At 49.0% G+C, this 15,517-nt stretch overlaps 1 protein-coding gene across 2 annotated transcripts in view; it reads left to right on the top strand.

The window, feature by feature from the left end:
* The first annotated feature begins 7,492 nt into the window (after positions 1-7,492).
* Positions 7,493-15,517, top strand: part of bltp3b (bridge-like lipid transfer protein family member 3B) — a 55,956-nt gene continuing 47,931 nt past the window's right edge. The window contains exon 1 of one of the 2 annotated variants that reach the window (XM_069192834.1): positions 7,493-7,899. In XM_069192834.1, the coding sequence (XP_069048935.1) occupies positions 7,856-7,899 (44 nt within the window). In that variant the 5' untranslated portion in view covers positions 7,493-7,855. The remainder of the gene's footprint in view (positions 7,900-15,517) is intronic. The other variant, XM_069192835.1, reaches the window with a different exon arrangement.

Raw genomic sequence — 15,517 nt, 5'->3', positions numbered from 1 at the left:
TTAACAAGCACACTATATAACTTTGATAACATGTTCCCCAAACCTAAAGGTATGAGAGGGAAACAATCAAGACCGTTAATCAATTAAATGAGATTCAGTAATTGCAATTAAATGAGATTCAGTAACACCTGGTGACTACTTTTAATAACTTTGACATTCCTCTAGAGCTACCAGGAATTGTACAGATCCAGGCCGGTCATCGGGACCGGGACCGGGACCGGGACCGGGACATCTGCGGGCCCGTCCAATGTCTGTAATTTTGTCCGAGGGAAAATCTAGCCATTTCGGTAGCACTGACTGGAGGAATGTGAGGAGTGGTGTAGAGCCGCCCGAGCTCTCCGGCAGGCCCAGCGTTTTCATGTTTTTTTTTACGCCGACCCCCTGTTTTCCAGATCATCAGTTTTATTTGGCATCTTCTCGATCTGCCGTTTGCAATTATTCACCTGGTCTGCGATCGTGGAGATCCCATTTTCGGCTCCCGCCGCCCATCGCCTCGGAAGCGCTAATTCGCTCTGTTAAATGAGTGGGGGACCCGTGCACTGAGCTGACTGAAACAGCAATTGAGTCGAGTCGACCGTCGATAAACGTGTCTAGACGTGAACCGACGGCCCTGATCTCGGCGAGCACTGGGTCCGTTTGGGTGGCAGGTGGCGATGGGCTTTCCTCAGCGACGTTTTGTCCTTCTGTTCTCTTTTCTGTGAGGTACTCCTGTGCGCTGGAAAAAAAAAACTGGAAAATCTTGCACCTCCTGCGTCTCTGACATGTTAGAAAAATGTATCGGTGGTGAAACTATTAATTGGAAAAATGAAACGGATAAGTTTTCATAAAATAAAGAAAAGGTGGAGCGGATCTCAAACTCAAGCGGCCATCTTACCTCGGGTCACATGAAATTTAGCTTATTTCTTGCTGAGCTGAGATTCAGCACTTTAACCGAGTATTTCAATTGTAAGTTCATCTGCCAGTGTCACCGTCAGAGACAGGAAATGTCCGGCCCTTTTTGAAAGCTAGCCTCACACTCAATTCATCAAACCAACTATCGTGACTTTAGGAATATAGGGGTCGCTTGAAAAAGTCTGTAGGAATGTGTTGCTTGTAATTTGTTTATGTATCAATCTCTTGTTCAATATTGACCCCAAATAAATGTAGTGCATATATTGCATCGTCTCTCCAGGTCTGTCTGAATAAATGAGAGCTGTAATTTCGATTTGAGAAGACACATGGGTACTGCTGTAATTATACGTCCAGCAGGGGGTGCTGTTTAACAGGAGCCTAGAGCAGCTTGCTGAGATTCCGGAGTGCAGAGTGCTGCGTAGCAATTTAATAATAGTAATAATTCCCTACCCTTATATAGTGCTTTTCTGGATACTCTACTCAAAGTGCTTTACGGTTCATGGGGATCCCCTCCACCGCCACCAGTGTGCAGCCCCACCTGGATGATGTGATGGCAGCCAGAGTGCACCAGTACACTCCCCACACACCAGCTCTCAGTGAGAATAGAGAATACAGATCACTGAACAATGATGAGAATTGATATTGGAGATATGCAGGGCGATATGGCTGCTGGCACATTTTTGACACTCCTCATTCATGCTGTGGGGAAGGCTTGTGCTGGTAGAGTAATCGTGTTAGTTTCATACCAAGCTGTGGGTAGGGTGATTCAGGGCTTTGTTTTTCCCCGAACGTAAACATCAGGTTTCTCTATGAATCATGTCATTCTTACACCTATATGAAACAAGCTTTGCACAAAGACCAAAGCAAAATGCAGTGATAAATGGAGTTTTAGCTACGACAGTATCAGAGTGATACCTCCCTGCCGTTCTGAACCTTTCATCTTGGCGTAATGGTTTGGTCAGAAATCTCTCTCTGTTTGATCTGTAGCCATTCCTCACTGCAAACCCTATTTGTATTGGGCGATATCTAGACATGTTGCCACTATTATACCTTCACGTGTGAACCCACAGATTCAAACTTCTCATTTGCTCTCGTTCTCAGTTTAGAAATGCAGATATTGGGAATATTATGCGTCAGCGTTTGATTTCTGCCTCGGCTCTGCGGCACCTTCGGGGGTTTGCGGTGTTTGGCGCTTTTTCATTGTCTTTATCCACAGTTCTGTTGCCATCAGGATTTCCCACGACTGAGCCCCTCTTTGTTTTCATCTGACCGGGGTCTGTGAGCTTTTGTCATTGCCAGCAGAGGGTGTTATGACAGTAAGAAATTGCACATTGTTAATATTAAGACGAAGCAAGATTTATTTTATTTTTTAACTCTGATGTTTATTGTGTTCAAACATTCAAGAATCACACTCATAAATAGGATTTGCTGTCAGTATTGGAAATGACTGCCTACAATACAGCACACCAGTTACTTACAGTATATCCATATCACTGTATGTACTGACGTCTTGCTTTTCCAATGTTTATTAACAGAGGTCATACATAAAATCCATCCATTTTCTTACCACTTTATCCAGTACAGGGGACACTGGAACCTATCCTGGCAAGCAGCAGGTTCAAGGCAGGGTACACCCTGGACAGGAAGCCAGACAGTCACATGGCAGACAGACACAGACGTATACACACCAAGGCCAATTTACCTAGAAGCCAATTAACTAAACCACCAGCATGTCTTTGGGCTGTGGGAGGAAACTGGAGCACCCAGAGGAAACCCATGCGAACATGGTGAGCACATGCAAACTCCACACAGACAGCACCCCAGGCCTAGAATCGAATGCAGGGCCCCAGCACTGCGAGGCACCAATGTTAACCACTGCGACAGCATGCAGCCCTATTGCCGGTTATTGTTGGTAATAATTAGTCCATCCGCACAGAAGACATGAGCCTGTGCACAAGTTTTATTGAGCTTCGATATTTAAACGGCAGTGTATGTAAGCCTTTAGCCTCAGAGTAAAAATGCATGAAGATACTGAACATTCACACCACACAGTCCCAAACAAACAAAAGAGTGCTGAAATGAGCATTGCAGGCGCTTCATTACAGAATGCGGTCATCACCGATGGGGAGGTGGCCTTGTACAAACTGTACCAAAAAACACTGAATTCTACTTGCAGCGCCTTCAGAAAGAATTCAGACCCCTCCACTTTTTCCACACTTTTTTTGTGTTGTAGAGTCCACAACTTTGCAAATTCATTAAAAATAAAAGACTGAAATCTCTCATTTACATAAGTAACTTTACTCTGACACTCCAAATTTCTTTTGATCGTCTTTGAGATGTCTCTAGAACTTGACTGTAGTCCACCTGTGGCAAATCCACTCGATTGGACATGCTTTAGAAAGGCGCACCCCTGTCTTTAGAAGGCCCCACGGCTCACAGTGCATGGCAGAGTACAAACCAAGCCATGGAGTCCAAGGAACTCTCCGGAGATCTCTGAGATAGGATTGTGTCAATGCATAGATCTGGAAAAGGGTATTAAAAAATTGGAAATGCATTGAAGGTTCCCAGGAACACAGTGGCCTCCGTCATTGTCAAATGGAAGAAGTCTGGAACCACCAAGACTCATCCTAGAGCTGGCCGTCCAGCCAAATGGGGTATTCGGGCAAGAGGGGCCTTGGTCAGGGAGGTGACCAAGAACCCAATGGCCACTCTAACAGAGCTTCAGAGTTGCTGTGTAAAGATGGGAGAAGCTGGCGGAAGGACAACCATCTCTGCAGCCCGCCATCAATTAGGTCTCAATTCAATTCACCTTTGTCATTATACTTACACAGGTGCGTAGTATAATGAAAAGTGTTTCTCATTAGTCTCTCAGGTGCAGTATATACAGGACAGCAGACAAGACAATAGACAGAAAATGCAATAACAATGTAAACAATGAGTATGGTACCAGTATGACAGTACCCATATCTGTTAAAAAACCGTGCAAAAGTACACAAACGGAGCAAACGGTGCAAAATAATACAGCATTATCAAATTGAACAACTCAATCAAGTAAAGTTTTATGTTCCAGTCTGTCTTACATTCAGTTGTTGGAGGTACTGTATGGTGCACGTAGTGGTGTAGGAGTACAGGAAGAAGTGAGGAGAGCTCATAGTTTGGTGGGTGGGAGTGGGGGGGTCACCAGTTTGACGGCTCTGGGGAAGAAGCTATTTCGGAGACTTGTTGTGTGCGACTGGATCATCCAGAACCTTCTACCAGATGGTGAGGGGCAAACAAGTTGTGACTGGGGTGAGTGGGGACGGTCATAATTTTGGTGGCTTTTTCCGGACAGCTGGTCCGATTCCCCGGATGGGTGGTAAGGCACTGCGGATGAGGTGTTGGGCAGCTCTGACCCCCCTCTGCAGGGCCTTGTGGTTGGATGCGGTGCAGCTGCCGTACCAGACTGTGGGGTAGCTGGTCAGTGGCTGGACTGAAGCCACTCCTGAGTAAAAGGCATGTGACAGCCCGCCTGGAGTTTGCCAAATGGCACCTAAAGGACTCTGAGAGCATGAGGACAAAGATTCTCTGGTCTGATGAGACAAATGGAACTTTTTGGCCTGAGTGCCGAACGCCATGTCTGATGAAAATCAGCTGCTCATCACCCGGCTAATCCCATCCCTACGGTGAAGCATGGTGGTGGCAGCATCGTGCTGTGGGGATGCTTCTCAGTGGCAGGGACTGGGAAACTGGTCAGTTTTCAGGTTTTATTTTTAATAAATTTGCAAAAAATTCCTAAAAAACGTGTTTTCGCTTTGTCATTATGGGGTATTGATGGCAAAAAAAGAATCAATTCAATCCATTTTGAACTGAGTGTACAACCCAACAAAGCTAGAAATTACTGTGCACATAGAAGGTGCCCGTTTCATCAGCTCTCATACAGTATGTGACTGCAATAAATATGCTCAGAAAGCCTGCAATGATTCATGTCTTCACACAGTGAGTTCTCTGTTGTAATTCATCATTCATGTAGTGCAGGAGAACACATTCTGATTGAGAGAATGAAGTAATATCTACCAGTAATACAATATTCGGTCTCGTGCAAAACAGTACAAGCAGTAGAAGGTCTCATGTCTGTGATCTGCTCAATTTTATCACAGATACTTTGCTACAGCCCTGTGAAATGTCCTGGTCTGCACTCTGGGCTGCTGTCGGCTTCTTTAACAGCTGATTCTGTCGATATGTGTTTAATGGCTTGTTTACTCAGGACCTATGACTAAACCAATTAATTTTTGTCAGCCTGTATGTCAACTCCCTTAGTGTTTATCAGCTCACTGAGGGTGTATTCAGGCTCTGAGGTGGGTGGACCAATCGAGTTTTTGCTCCTTGAATTAAAATTGAAATGACTCAAAGAATTGAATCATAAAAATGTTTTAAGTCCAAGAGACTGGAAGTAAGTAAGAATCAAACTGCCTGTAACACTGAGAGGCATTTGGCTACCCTCCAAATACAAGTAAAGGTTTATTCCGGGCTGGAAAAAAAAGGCACAACGTTTTGTCTGGAGGCTCCACGGGCAAAATGTTGTCTCTTTTCTTTTCCTTTCAGCAGGGAATAAACCTTTACCTGTTCCTTTGCAGCCTATGCATGCTGACACAGCCCCCTACTTGAACTACTACAACCCTCTAAGTACTACATATAAAGAAAATAATTTAAAATCTTGTACATGTAAAATAAGGATGCTCAGAATAAATCATTACTTGTATGAAGGGAACCTTGTTAAAAACGAGTACTAAATGGCGCATACTAGAGTATACATTAAATTAAAAAAGAGAAACACAGTATTTAGCACTTTATTCCATTCAATTCAAATGTGATTGTCCCATTTGGGGAAATTCACTGTACGCTCTCAACATAACACGATGAGATTGATTAGTGCAGGGGCAGCCAGACATAGAGGCAGTGGCAGAAAATGGCCTCAAGCAGGAGACACAGAGGAAAGTGATACGTTTTTCCATTATTATATACTGTACATTATCCCATCCAAGCAATGGTTTTGTCAGGTGCTTTCCCAAGATACTGAAAATAAATCCACCTGGTTTACTGGTTTCCTTTCGCTGTGGAATCTTGGTCAAAGCTGTTAAGGGTTAATACGGCACACTTTGATGACGCTTCGACATCACACTTCACACCGCTGTGAAGATGATGTCATTCCCAGCATTCCTGTGAAGATGATGTCATTGCCAGTGTGCGTGAACTCACATGACTCGCAGCGCACTATCCCCCAGGATTCGGGGGCAGTACAGCCTCACCTGCTCCACTCTCGTGCTTTTTAATTGTTAAGGTGATCATTGTTACTCACCTGGGGAACAGGCACACTGCAGCCCTGCTCAGTGGTACAGACCTGACTCTGATAACGCCTGATACAGTTGGCGTTAGATGCCAAGTCAGATGTTAAGCCATTTAAGAGTATTAATTTGATCTGACACCCGAGCATCCGTTCTTTCGACTTAGAGTGGTTGTTACAAGCCTTGACAAGACCTGGTGTATGAGATATTCCATCAGTATCGACAGGAAGTTGTTGTGGGTACTGCTGTACAGTGAACTCAATGTGGAATTGGATTTCTACCCACGCTGATATGTTGGTGGTGACAGGAGACAACCCCCACATATTCAGAATTCTCTAAGGTACCGACAAAGTCCTCACAGCGGACTTCGGTATCAGCACCAAAAAAAAAAAAAAAAAAAAAAACGGTCCAGAGGACATGAGCCGAAACGATGTGGAAGTGCATTTAAAACATGAAGGCACGTCTTTACACAAAGAGTGGTGGGGGTCTGGAAGAAGCTACCCAGCCATGTGCTCAAAGCCGGTACTTTCGCTTCGTGCTGGAAACAGCTGGAAGAGATTCTTGGATCGATTAGCTTCCAATCGGGCTAATCAGGGTTTGGTCCAGACTCGGTTGTAACCTCTCTCAGGGTTTTATTAGGGAGCTATGATTGTCTGTCGGACCTGCTGGGAGGTGGATGGAGTGTCTGAAGGGTATCTAATGAGCAGGAACAATGTTCCGCTGGCCTGCCCCTCGCAGTATCCCACAGATATCACATGGATGCAATAGAAAGGGATTTTTATGGCGTTCTGCTCCGTGCGAAGGGAGACTGTGAGTCTCTGCTGGTGAACTGACAGTGTTTGAAAACCAAGCCATTGCGGGTCGCTAAAACCACTTGACTTGGATTTTTCTGTAGTGGGGGTTTAGCACAATCTGTGTAAAGTTATGGTTGTTGTTGTTGTTGTTGTTATTATTATTATTATAAGTAGTAGTTGTTGTACACTCTGCTGTAAGAGGTCTTAAAGACAAGCGGACCGATGGAGAACTGAACGATAACAGTAACTGCTCTTATCTTTACACCAAGTTGTTATTGCTGAAATCATACACAGTAAATAGGGAGGGGGTGGGGACAGCCCAGCCGGCTGGGAAGGGGAACAAGGAGACGAGGGCGAGGCCTGCCCCGCTTCAGACAAACCCCGGCTGCCCGGCTCCCCCGCCCGCCAGCGTGGTGCGCAGGCCGGGCCGGCGCTGGCACTCCGCGCCGGCAGGGGGCGGCCGTGTGCGCGGAGGCGGGGCCACGGCTCCGATTCGCGCCGGCTCAGGCGGGGGCAGGGACGCGTCTGCGGCGCAGGCCCGGTGCCCAGGTGGCGGTGTAGCAGCGGGGAGGAGGGATGGGGCCTCACGGAGAGCGGCGGCGGGTGTCGTGCCGTCAGTAAGGACGCGCTGCCAGGGAAGGACGGGAGCGGATTTCTTCTTCTTCTTCTTCTTTTTTTTTTAGTTGTTGTTGTTGTTGGTGTTTTTTTTTTCCTCTCTCTCTCTCCGAGGGAGGAATAGGAGTCGGCGAGCCCTGTCTCAGCGATGACACCGGCCGCGGAGCTCACCTTGTAAAAAGAAAAAAAAAAAAGAATTAATCGCCGGGACGCGTCGCCGAAGGGGAGGCGGTCATGGCGGGACTCATCAAAAAACAGATCCTCAAACATCTCTCCAGGTCAGGGGTCCGGGCGGCGTGAGCAGGCCGAGCCTGTGCGGCGTGATTCACCCCCGCGGTCCCCGGGGTGTGCGTGGGGTGCCGTCGTCTTCGTGGCGTGTAGTGGTCCGTGACAGTGTCCGCGCCTCGGACCCCTGACGGTAGCGAGGCGGAGGGCGGTGGGGTCAGCCGGCCCGGGGCTGCGTGTGACAAGACCGGAGGTGGCGCTTCTCCATTTGGGGGTTTCGTCCACATTTTCCGCTCGCCCCTGTGTGTGTGTTTGTGTGTCTGTGTGTGTGTGCGTGCGTGGGGCTGAGCTCCGGCGTTATCTGCGATCACACAGTGCCCCCTGAAAATCTTGTTGTGTTTTTTCTCTTGTTGTGATCCCCCCACGGGCGCACACAAAAGCAGTCCTCGTTTGCGGTCCACCCGGGCACAGTCCACAGCCGTGCTGCGTGGGCAGCCCCGGTGCAGGGGAGGCGGCCGTGCCGGCGCTCGGTCTTTTTCACGCCTGGCTGCGCGTAAAGGTGACTTCTCTTCGTCCTGGGGGACGGGGGGCGCCTTCTGGCCGTGGTGTCCGTGGGAGAGGTCCCCCTGGTCGCTTTCTCCCGTGACCCCAGCTGCAGCAGGCGTGTCCCCCCGTGCAGGCGGGCACCCACGGGCGAGCCGACTGCGTGTGCGGGATGAGCGGGGAGGCTGACTTTCTGAGCTCTGGGCTCTGGTGCCTCCTGTTGACCACGGGCTCTTCTTGTTTTCCACGTAGTTGTGTTTTAAAAATAAACTGCAGCGTGAGTGTGTGTGTGTGTGATGGCGAGACACTAAGGAGACGAGATGGATGACTTGTTAAGCAGGCATGTAAGAGGACCTTTTACTGAGCCGTACCGCTGAGCAGCAGCCGTGTGGGAGCCGAGCCTGCCCAGCCTGTGTCAGCTCGCTGTCCTGGGCTCAGCCCTGTGGACTGGATAGGATGAGAGAGCAGTGTTGCAGTTCCCACGGGACAGGTGCCTGTTGCTACGGAAACGGAGACACTCGTAGGTCCCAGTGCTGGCCTTTCCGGAGAGCGTGACCGTCATGGCGTTGTTCTCCCGTTGACCTGTCCCACGCAGAGCGCCCCGGCGTGGCCCGGGCAGGGGGAGGAAGGGAGCTGCTGAGTCACAGAGCCTGTGACCAGACCGCCGGAGGCTGGGAATGGAGCCGGAATCGGAGCAGATAAGGGCTTCTGCGGAGCGGCGCCCAGAGAGGCGCGGGGCGTCCTGGGTTTTCCCCCCGGTAGGAAGTGCAGGCGTTGAAGGAGCTGCCCTCTCACGAAGTCCAGCAGTGCACTCGGGACCGCTGCCTGCTGTCTGTCCTGCTGCCCGGCGTGTAATGAGTCACCCCCTGCGATTCCTAGTCATCTCATTTGACCGCCTCTAGGACAGAAAAGGCAGCGGGATTCAGCAACTGCAGTCGTTCAATTTGACGTGCTCTCCGACTAGAAGCCGTGCGGAGTCCTGCAGTGTGACTCCAGCTTAAGATGCTGCCTCATTGCGATATTTGCATTTTGTTTCTAGTCACAAGTGTTGGATTTTATTGCACTCACAAAATACAACGAGTTCAAGCTCTTAACATGTTTTAGAGCTGGCAGCAAACAGTTCACATGGCTGTGATTGTTAAGCCTGGAAGGTAAACCCGCAGGCGTGCGTCACCCGGACTGGGGCATGGAGCTGCTGTCGATTGAACAGCTTGCTCCCCGGACCGGTCGAGTCCTCCAGGGGGGGTGCTGAAGCTGGCAGTGCCAGCGGGGCTCTCTGGGGTCTCGGATAATGACACACAATCCAAGAGCGAGTCCCTGCGCTCCGCAGCCCTGGAGGAGAAGTGTGTCCTGTAGTGCTTCAAGGGACGTCTCTGGCAGCGAGCAGGAAACGGCAGGCTTGTGTGGAGGGTTCAAATCCTGAAGTCAGGGACGCAGGCATGAGCTCAGGGAAATGTGGCCTGCCTGAGTTTCCTGGTTCAGACTTGTCTTTATCCTCCTTTCTCTATGTGGCCCTGCACTTTGTCCCAGCTGTTGCAGGGAGAGCTGTGTTATTCGCGGTTAGTTGGGGTGTTTATTGAGGGTGTTTTTTCTGGGATTCAGATTAGCCCTGTCAGAACACCACTTGGGAACAAAGGCTTTGAAGCTGTTGGCTGTTGTTGGTAAAGTGTTCTTGACCTTAAGAACATAAGACCCTTGTTTCACATCTCCTGGCAACTTTTATTCCTCCAGACCACATCCCACTCAGTCGGCCCAGTGTAACACTCCCAGCGACCATAGGTAATTCCTGTAATCCTGTTCCAGGCAGTGTCCCGTCGGCACGCGGATAGGTATCGCGAGATTTCCTCAGCTGTGCTGAATAAAGGTTAGAAATGGACAGCAAAACACGTATCCTCGAGAAGATAATAACGGTTACAAATAAGGAGAGGTCAGTCTGACCCATTTGTTAGCAAGTAGTTTAATGATCCAGGGATCCCAGCTGTTTCTTGAAAGAAGTCAGGGTCTTGCCGTAAGTAAGTCTGAGTTTGTAACGTTGTCTTGAGTTTCACTAGATGGGTCTTTCTCCTCCTCTTAATCTCTGATGCTTACAGCAAGACTTCCTCACACCCCCACCATATTGAGGGAGTTATTCTGCAGCAGGAAACGTGCAGCTTGGTTAGTCAATACTCTAATTAGATTCCATCTCGCATGGAGAGGGACCTGTTCATGTTTGACATTTCAGACTCTGCGTTCAAGAGCTTTTTCTTCCTTTGGTGTTTCTAATTAGACGTAATGGTGGTTCATTTAATCTTTTCCGCCTGGCAGCCCAGTACAGTGGTAATACTGGAGAGGTGTGACCCTGCCAGGCCGGGTGCCGGCAGCTCCTCAGACAGGCTGCTTCGTGATGGAGACTTGCCCGCAGCTCTGAAAGATTTCACAGTGGGCAGCAAAGCGTCCAGTGCCGCTGCCTGTGCTCATGGAGAAACTCAAGGGCTTACGACAAGCGTGGGTTGTTCCTGGTATGGGCTGCGACAGTCGCACAGTGACAGGAAAGCAGTCTGATCGTTTTCTGGTTCGACTTCCGTAAACACCTGGGGCCAATTTCATTGTGTCTGGATTTATGATCTGGTCTAAATATAGAGCAATCGATTTTCTTTCCACTGTTTTCTGTGGAATATCTTCTGCTGGTGCCCCGGGTCTCTGGGCTGCTGTTGGTTGACATGCGAGCTGGGTGTTGTTTTCGGCCTGTCTGGAGACGAGCGGTTCTTGACTGTGAGCCGGGAGGCACTGCTGTAGGTGTGAGCAGTACTGGTGTCATCGGGGGTTCGAGTGGATTGAGATTGTCGTGCTGTTGTTTCAGCAGGCTGTCCTAACACAGGATTACCATTATGATATAGAAAAAAACATAGTTCCCTTAGTTCTCAGGAAGCTGAAAAATGGTCAAAAACGAAACTTGACTGTATTTAGGCGTCTGTTAAGTAAAGCACTTCCATATTTTAAGTTGACTTGTGGTGTCTCAGATAAACTGGAGGATTTTTTTTTGCGTGTCTGAACTTAATAATTTATGGTTTAATAATTCACCATATTTAAATAGCACTCTTCATCCTTATGGAACCCAAAGTGCTTAACAGACCCGAGACCCTCTTCATCCTCCACTGACGTGCAGCTCCACCTGGGCGACACACGGCTGCCCCAGTGCACTGCAGACCAGGGGGAGGAGAGAGGAACTGCCTCGTCGGGAGAAGCTGTTGAATCGGAGGGGGGGGAGCCTCAGGGAGGTCAGGTTGTGCTAGCCCAGGACACTGGGATCAACGGCGCTGTTGTGTACAGTGCCACGGAGTCACGGGTCAGTGACCGAGCGGCCAGGCCCTCATCCAAACATCTCATCTGAAGGGCGGCTCCTCCCACAGTGCAGTGCACCCTGTCATACAGAGGCATGAGACCTGCAGGTCTGACCGGGCGGGGGTCTCGGACTGGGCCCGGCCCCGCTCAGCTGACGAGATCGTGCTGCAAGGTGGGAAAGCTTCAAGACCAGTCGAATACCGCTTGTTCCCGACTGGCAGGGCTGCAGGCCGAGTGCGACTCTGTCTCCCTGCCTGACTTACGAGCCGTCCCGTCTTTGTGACAGTGGCCCCGGCGCCTGTGTGGAGTGGCAGGACACACTGTGGCACGCTGTGCGACTGGACCCGCACCTAACGAGCAGAATGAAATCAGCCCCCTGCGGTGGGCTTCCTCCACAGCCTGTGGAAAGAGGAGGAAGACGTTCGAACAAATCTGTTTGCAGGTCGTCTTGGGCTGCTGCTGTGTGCTGTAAGTCTGTGATCAGGCAGGCTTATCTAATGGTTTGTACACAAGGGTTATTTGTCAAGAGCTTTGCTTTCACAAGACTTGTTTATCTCACCTGACAGGCAGGACAGGTACCTGGAACACCAGCTCTTCTCTGAGATTGTGGTTCGTTTGAGCAGGATAAGCTCCTCGCCAACATTTTTCGGAGGTTTGCTGCAGTAATTGCCTGTCTCGCAGGGCAGCCCGAGTATTCAGCCTGACCTTCCCCTCCTGACTAAAATTTCCGTTTACACTATACTGCAGCTTCCTGAGGTTTCAGCTTCAGGGTGTCTGTAGGGCTGCTGGAAACAGATTGCTGTGATACTTTTTTTTCCATAGCCTGGACCTTGAACTTCTGGAAAAGGCCATAGCTGGGATTTCTGTGCTCAAGTAGTTAGTGGCTACACTTTTAGATATCAAAGTATTATCGACACTTTTCAACAAGTATTGTCAGCAATCTTGAGACTTATGCACACTCATTCTCCTGTACTTGTTTATGTTCAGTATCCATATTTTCACACAACTCCAAGCCTGTTGTGTGTTTGCAGCAGGGTTTGTTTTGAAAATAGGAACAAGATTCCCAGTTGATTTTGTTCAGCGTTGTTTTACAGGCCTGGGACATTTCTACTGTTCCCCTCTGAATTGACTGGGTAGTGGTGGACTAGCTGACGTTTGAGCTGTTCCGAATCTGGCCCTGTTTCGCAGAAGCTCACTGGCCCACGGGCCTTGTCTGAGGCTGTGCTGGGTCACCTGGGTTCTTCAGTGTTTGAGCGCTTCAGCTCAGTAAGGGGGTGTCACGTTTCATCGTTTGCCCTTCCCCATGGGATCGTCTCCACACCTGGCGGTTGCCATGTCCTGACACTGAGCCCTTTACGCCCAGCCCAGCGGTACCTGTGTACTGTATAACAGGAGTGGCCAGTCCTGGGCGGCTCCGGCCCGGGAAGAGTTCGTTCCGATCCCGTGGGGCCTGTGAATTCCTGCAAGGAGCGGGAGAGCTGCTGGAGTCGTGAGCTGCTCCTCTGTAGAGGCTTGTGAAACCGGCTGGACAGCGCCTCTCCACAGCCGATAAGATCCCGTATCTCCAGTTTGTCTGCCCTCTGCACAGTGGAGCTGCACGCCCGCCCTGCGACCCAGGCGGGCCGACGCGAGGAGGGGGCTGTGCTGCTGTCCTCTCACAGTGGGGCATTGTTTGCCCTGACCCTCCAGCAGCTTCCCCTAATAGAGCCGCACAAACATACGAAGCCATCGGTGTCTTCCACACCCAATGAACAGATGCAGTGTGAATGGAACGCAGGAGACAATGTTCGCAGTGTTCGATGGCTATAAAAAGCTTCTCGCGTCTTGTTTCCCGGGCAGATCGCACTGTGTGGTTAATCGCTCTAGACTCTGAAAGGTTTCCGGGGGCTCTGCAGAAGCTCCTCAGTGTTCCTGGATTGCAGTGCGTTGAGGTCCGGGAAGGACACAGGGATCTCGCAGGGCAGCGCCTGCAGGAATCTGGAACTAGCTGCCCAGCCATGTGGCTGAAGCCCATACCCTGGCTTCTCACAAGAACTGCCCAGTTGAGATCCTCTGGTCAATTAACTAATTAGCAAAAGGTCTGAATGGCCTCCTCTCATAACCACTATGTTTTTACGTAATGCTGTATATCTGCAGCAGGGGGGACACTACTACCTCAGAGAGATATGAAGGACCTCCTCTGTGTTTTAATTGTTGTGAAGCTGTGTTGGTATCTTTTTGACAACACACACTTGTTTTATTTGTGTCCCAAAGGTGTTTCCAAGCCTGTGTAAATTCCTCCTGGGCTGATCTGTGGAGATTTCCGCCAGAGCACTGACAACGGACACTGTTGCTATACCTGTCTGGCAGACATTGGCCGCGGGCTCGAGTTTCCAGATACCTGATAGGAGTACAGAGCTATTGATTCCTTCCCCGTTTCACGTATATAAATTTTTAAGCGAGTCTGGCGCAGTGTGATGCTCTCTCTCTCTCAGTCTTGCTGAGGACTGTGCTCTGAAGTTCTGACTGTGAGTTAGTCTTTATATCAGTATCTTGACAATGACAGGGTGCTCAATGAAATAAGGAAATAGGAATAAAACAAAATGGGGGGAAAAAGTTCCCTATTTCTTTGAATAACAAACAGTGTAGTAAGATTAAATTTCAATATTCTTGAGTTAAATTTGAAAGTTGATTTTACAGAAAGATGTTTTCTTTAAGCAGTTTACAGTTAGTCATTTTTTAATTTGAATCATGCATGACCCTGAAATTGAAGACTTCTTCTTGTTTCTGTGCCGAATGGAGGCAAAATTCTAACCAGCTCACACACACAAAAAAAGTTTGATTATCTGGGTTTGTTTTGATGAGGTAAATACTAATTTTTGTTGTAGGCAAACTGACTTCCAGTTTAGCCACTCTTAGTTCTCTGTGTGGTTGGCAGTGAAAATCGTGCTGTTTGTGTACCGAGTTCCCCAAATTGACTCTTGCTCCTTGTTCATGAAATCAGAACACAGGGTGGGCCCTAAAGTTGGATGCAGAGCACAACTTTTTACTTCAGAAAATAAAAAAACCCTTAGAAGCTGTCCTGATCTCACAGAACCAGTATCGAGTTACTCACAGGATGGAAGCCAGACACTTTCTAGATCGTTCAGAGGAATATGAGGTCTAAATGTGGCTGCCTTCATTTGGAATCCTCCTTCTGGGAATGATATCGACCAGTGTTTTCAGGCGCAGCTGGTTCTCGACTGCGTTGTGCCGTGAGTGGCCTGTTTTGTGCGTGGACATTCCTCTCGCAGGCGGTGTTCGTGGTGTCGTGGGCCGGTGCTGTGCTTTGGGAAGGGTCTGTCCTCTCTGCGTGGCCTTGGGTTGAACTGGCTGTGCCCATCAGCTTCTTTCAGCAAAGATCTGGATGAGATGTCCTCAGATCCTTCAGATACTAACTGCCAATCAGACCAGATGGACCGAAGAGATCCTCTTGTTTCTTCCATTCTTCTGTCAACAGGCTATTTCAGGTTTTCATGAAAAGCCAGCAATGTCCATAACTCTCATTAGTAGCAATTTGTATATCGTCATACAGAAAACTCACTAGGAATTTCATTGTAGCACATGGCAAGAAAAACAGCTTTCAGTCTTCAGAGTATCGCCAGTCTTCCAGCATAATTAATCTGGTCAGTGGTTATCCTCATAGTCACAGACCTAAGCTGTAATCTAATAAAGATTGGAGTAAATTTCCCCCCTGCGATGTGTTATGTGGGTGTTGGACATGCCTCTGTACCTGTGCGGACACCGCAGCCCGTCGGCCTGGGTATGAAATATAGACACATACAGTAC

Source organism: Lepisosteus oculatus, chromosome 7 (assembly GCF_040954835.1).
Source record: "Lepisosteus oculatus isolate fLepOcu1 chromosome 7, fLepOcu1.hap2, whole genome shotgun sequence".
NCBI lineage: Eukaryota > Metazoa > Chordata > Actinopteri > Semionotiformes > Lepisosteidae > Lepisosteus > Lepisosteus oculatus.
Note: the sequence above shows the minus strand (reverse complement) of the source record. Positions and strands in the feature narration are given on the sequence as shown.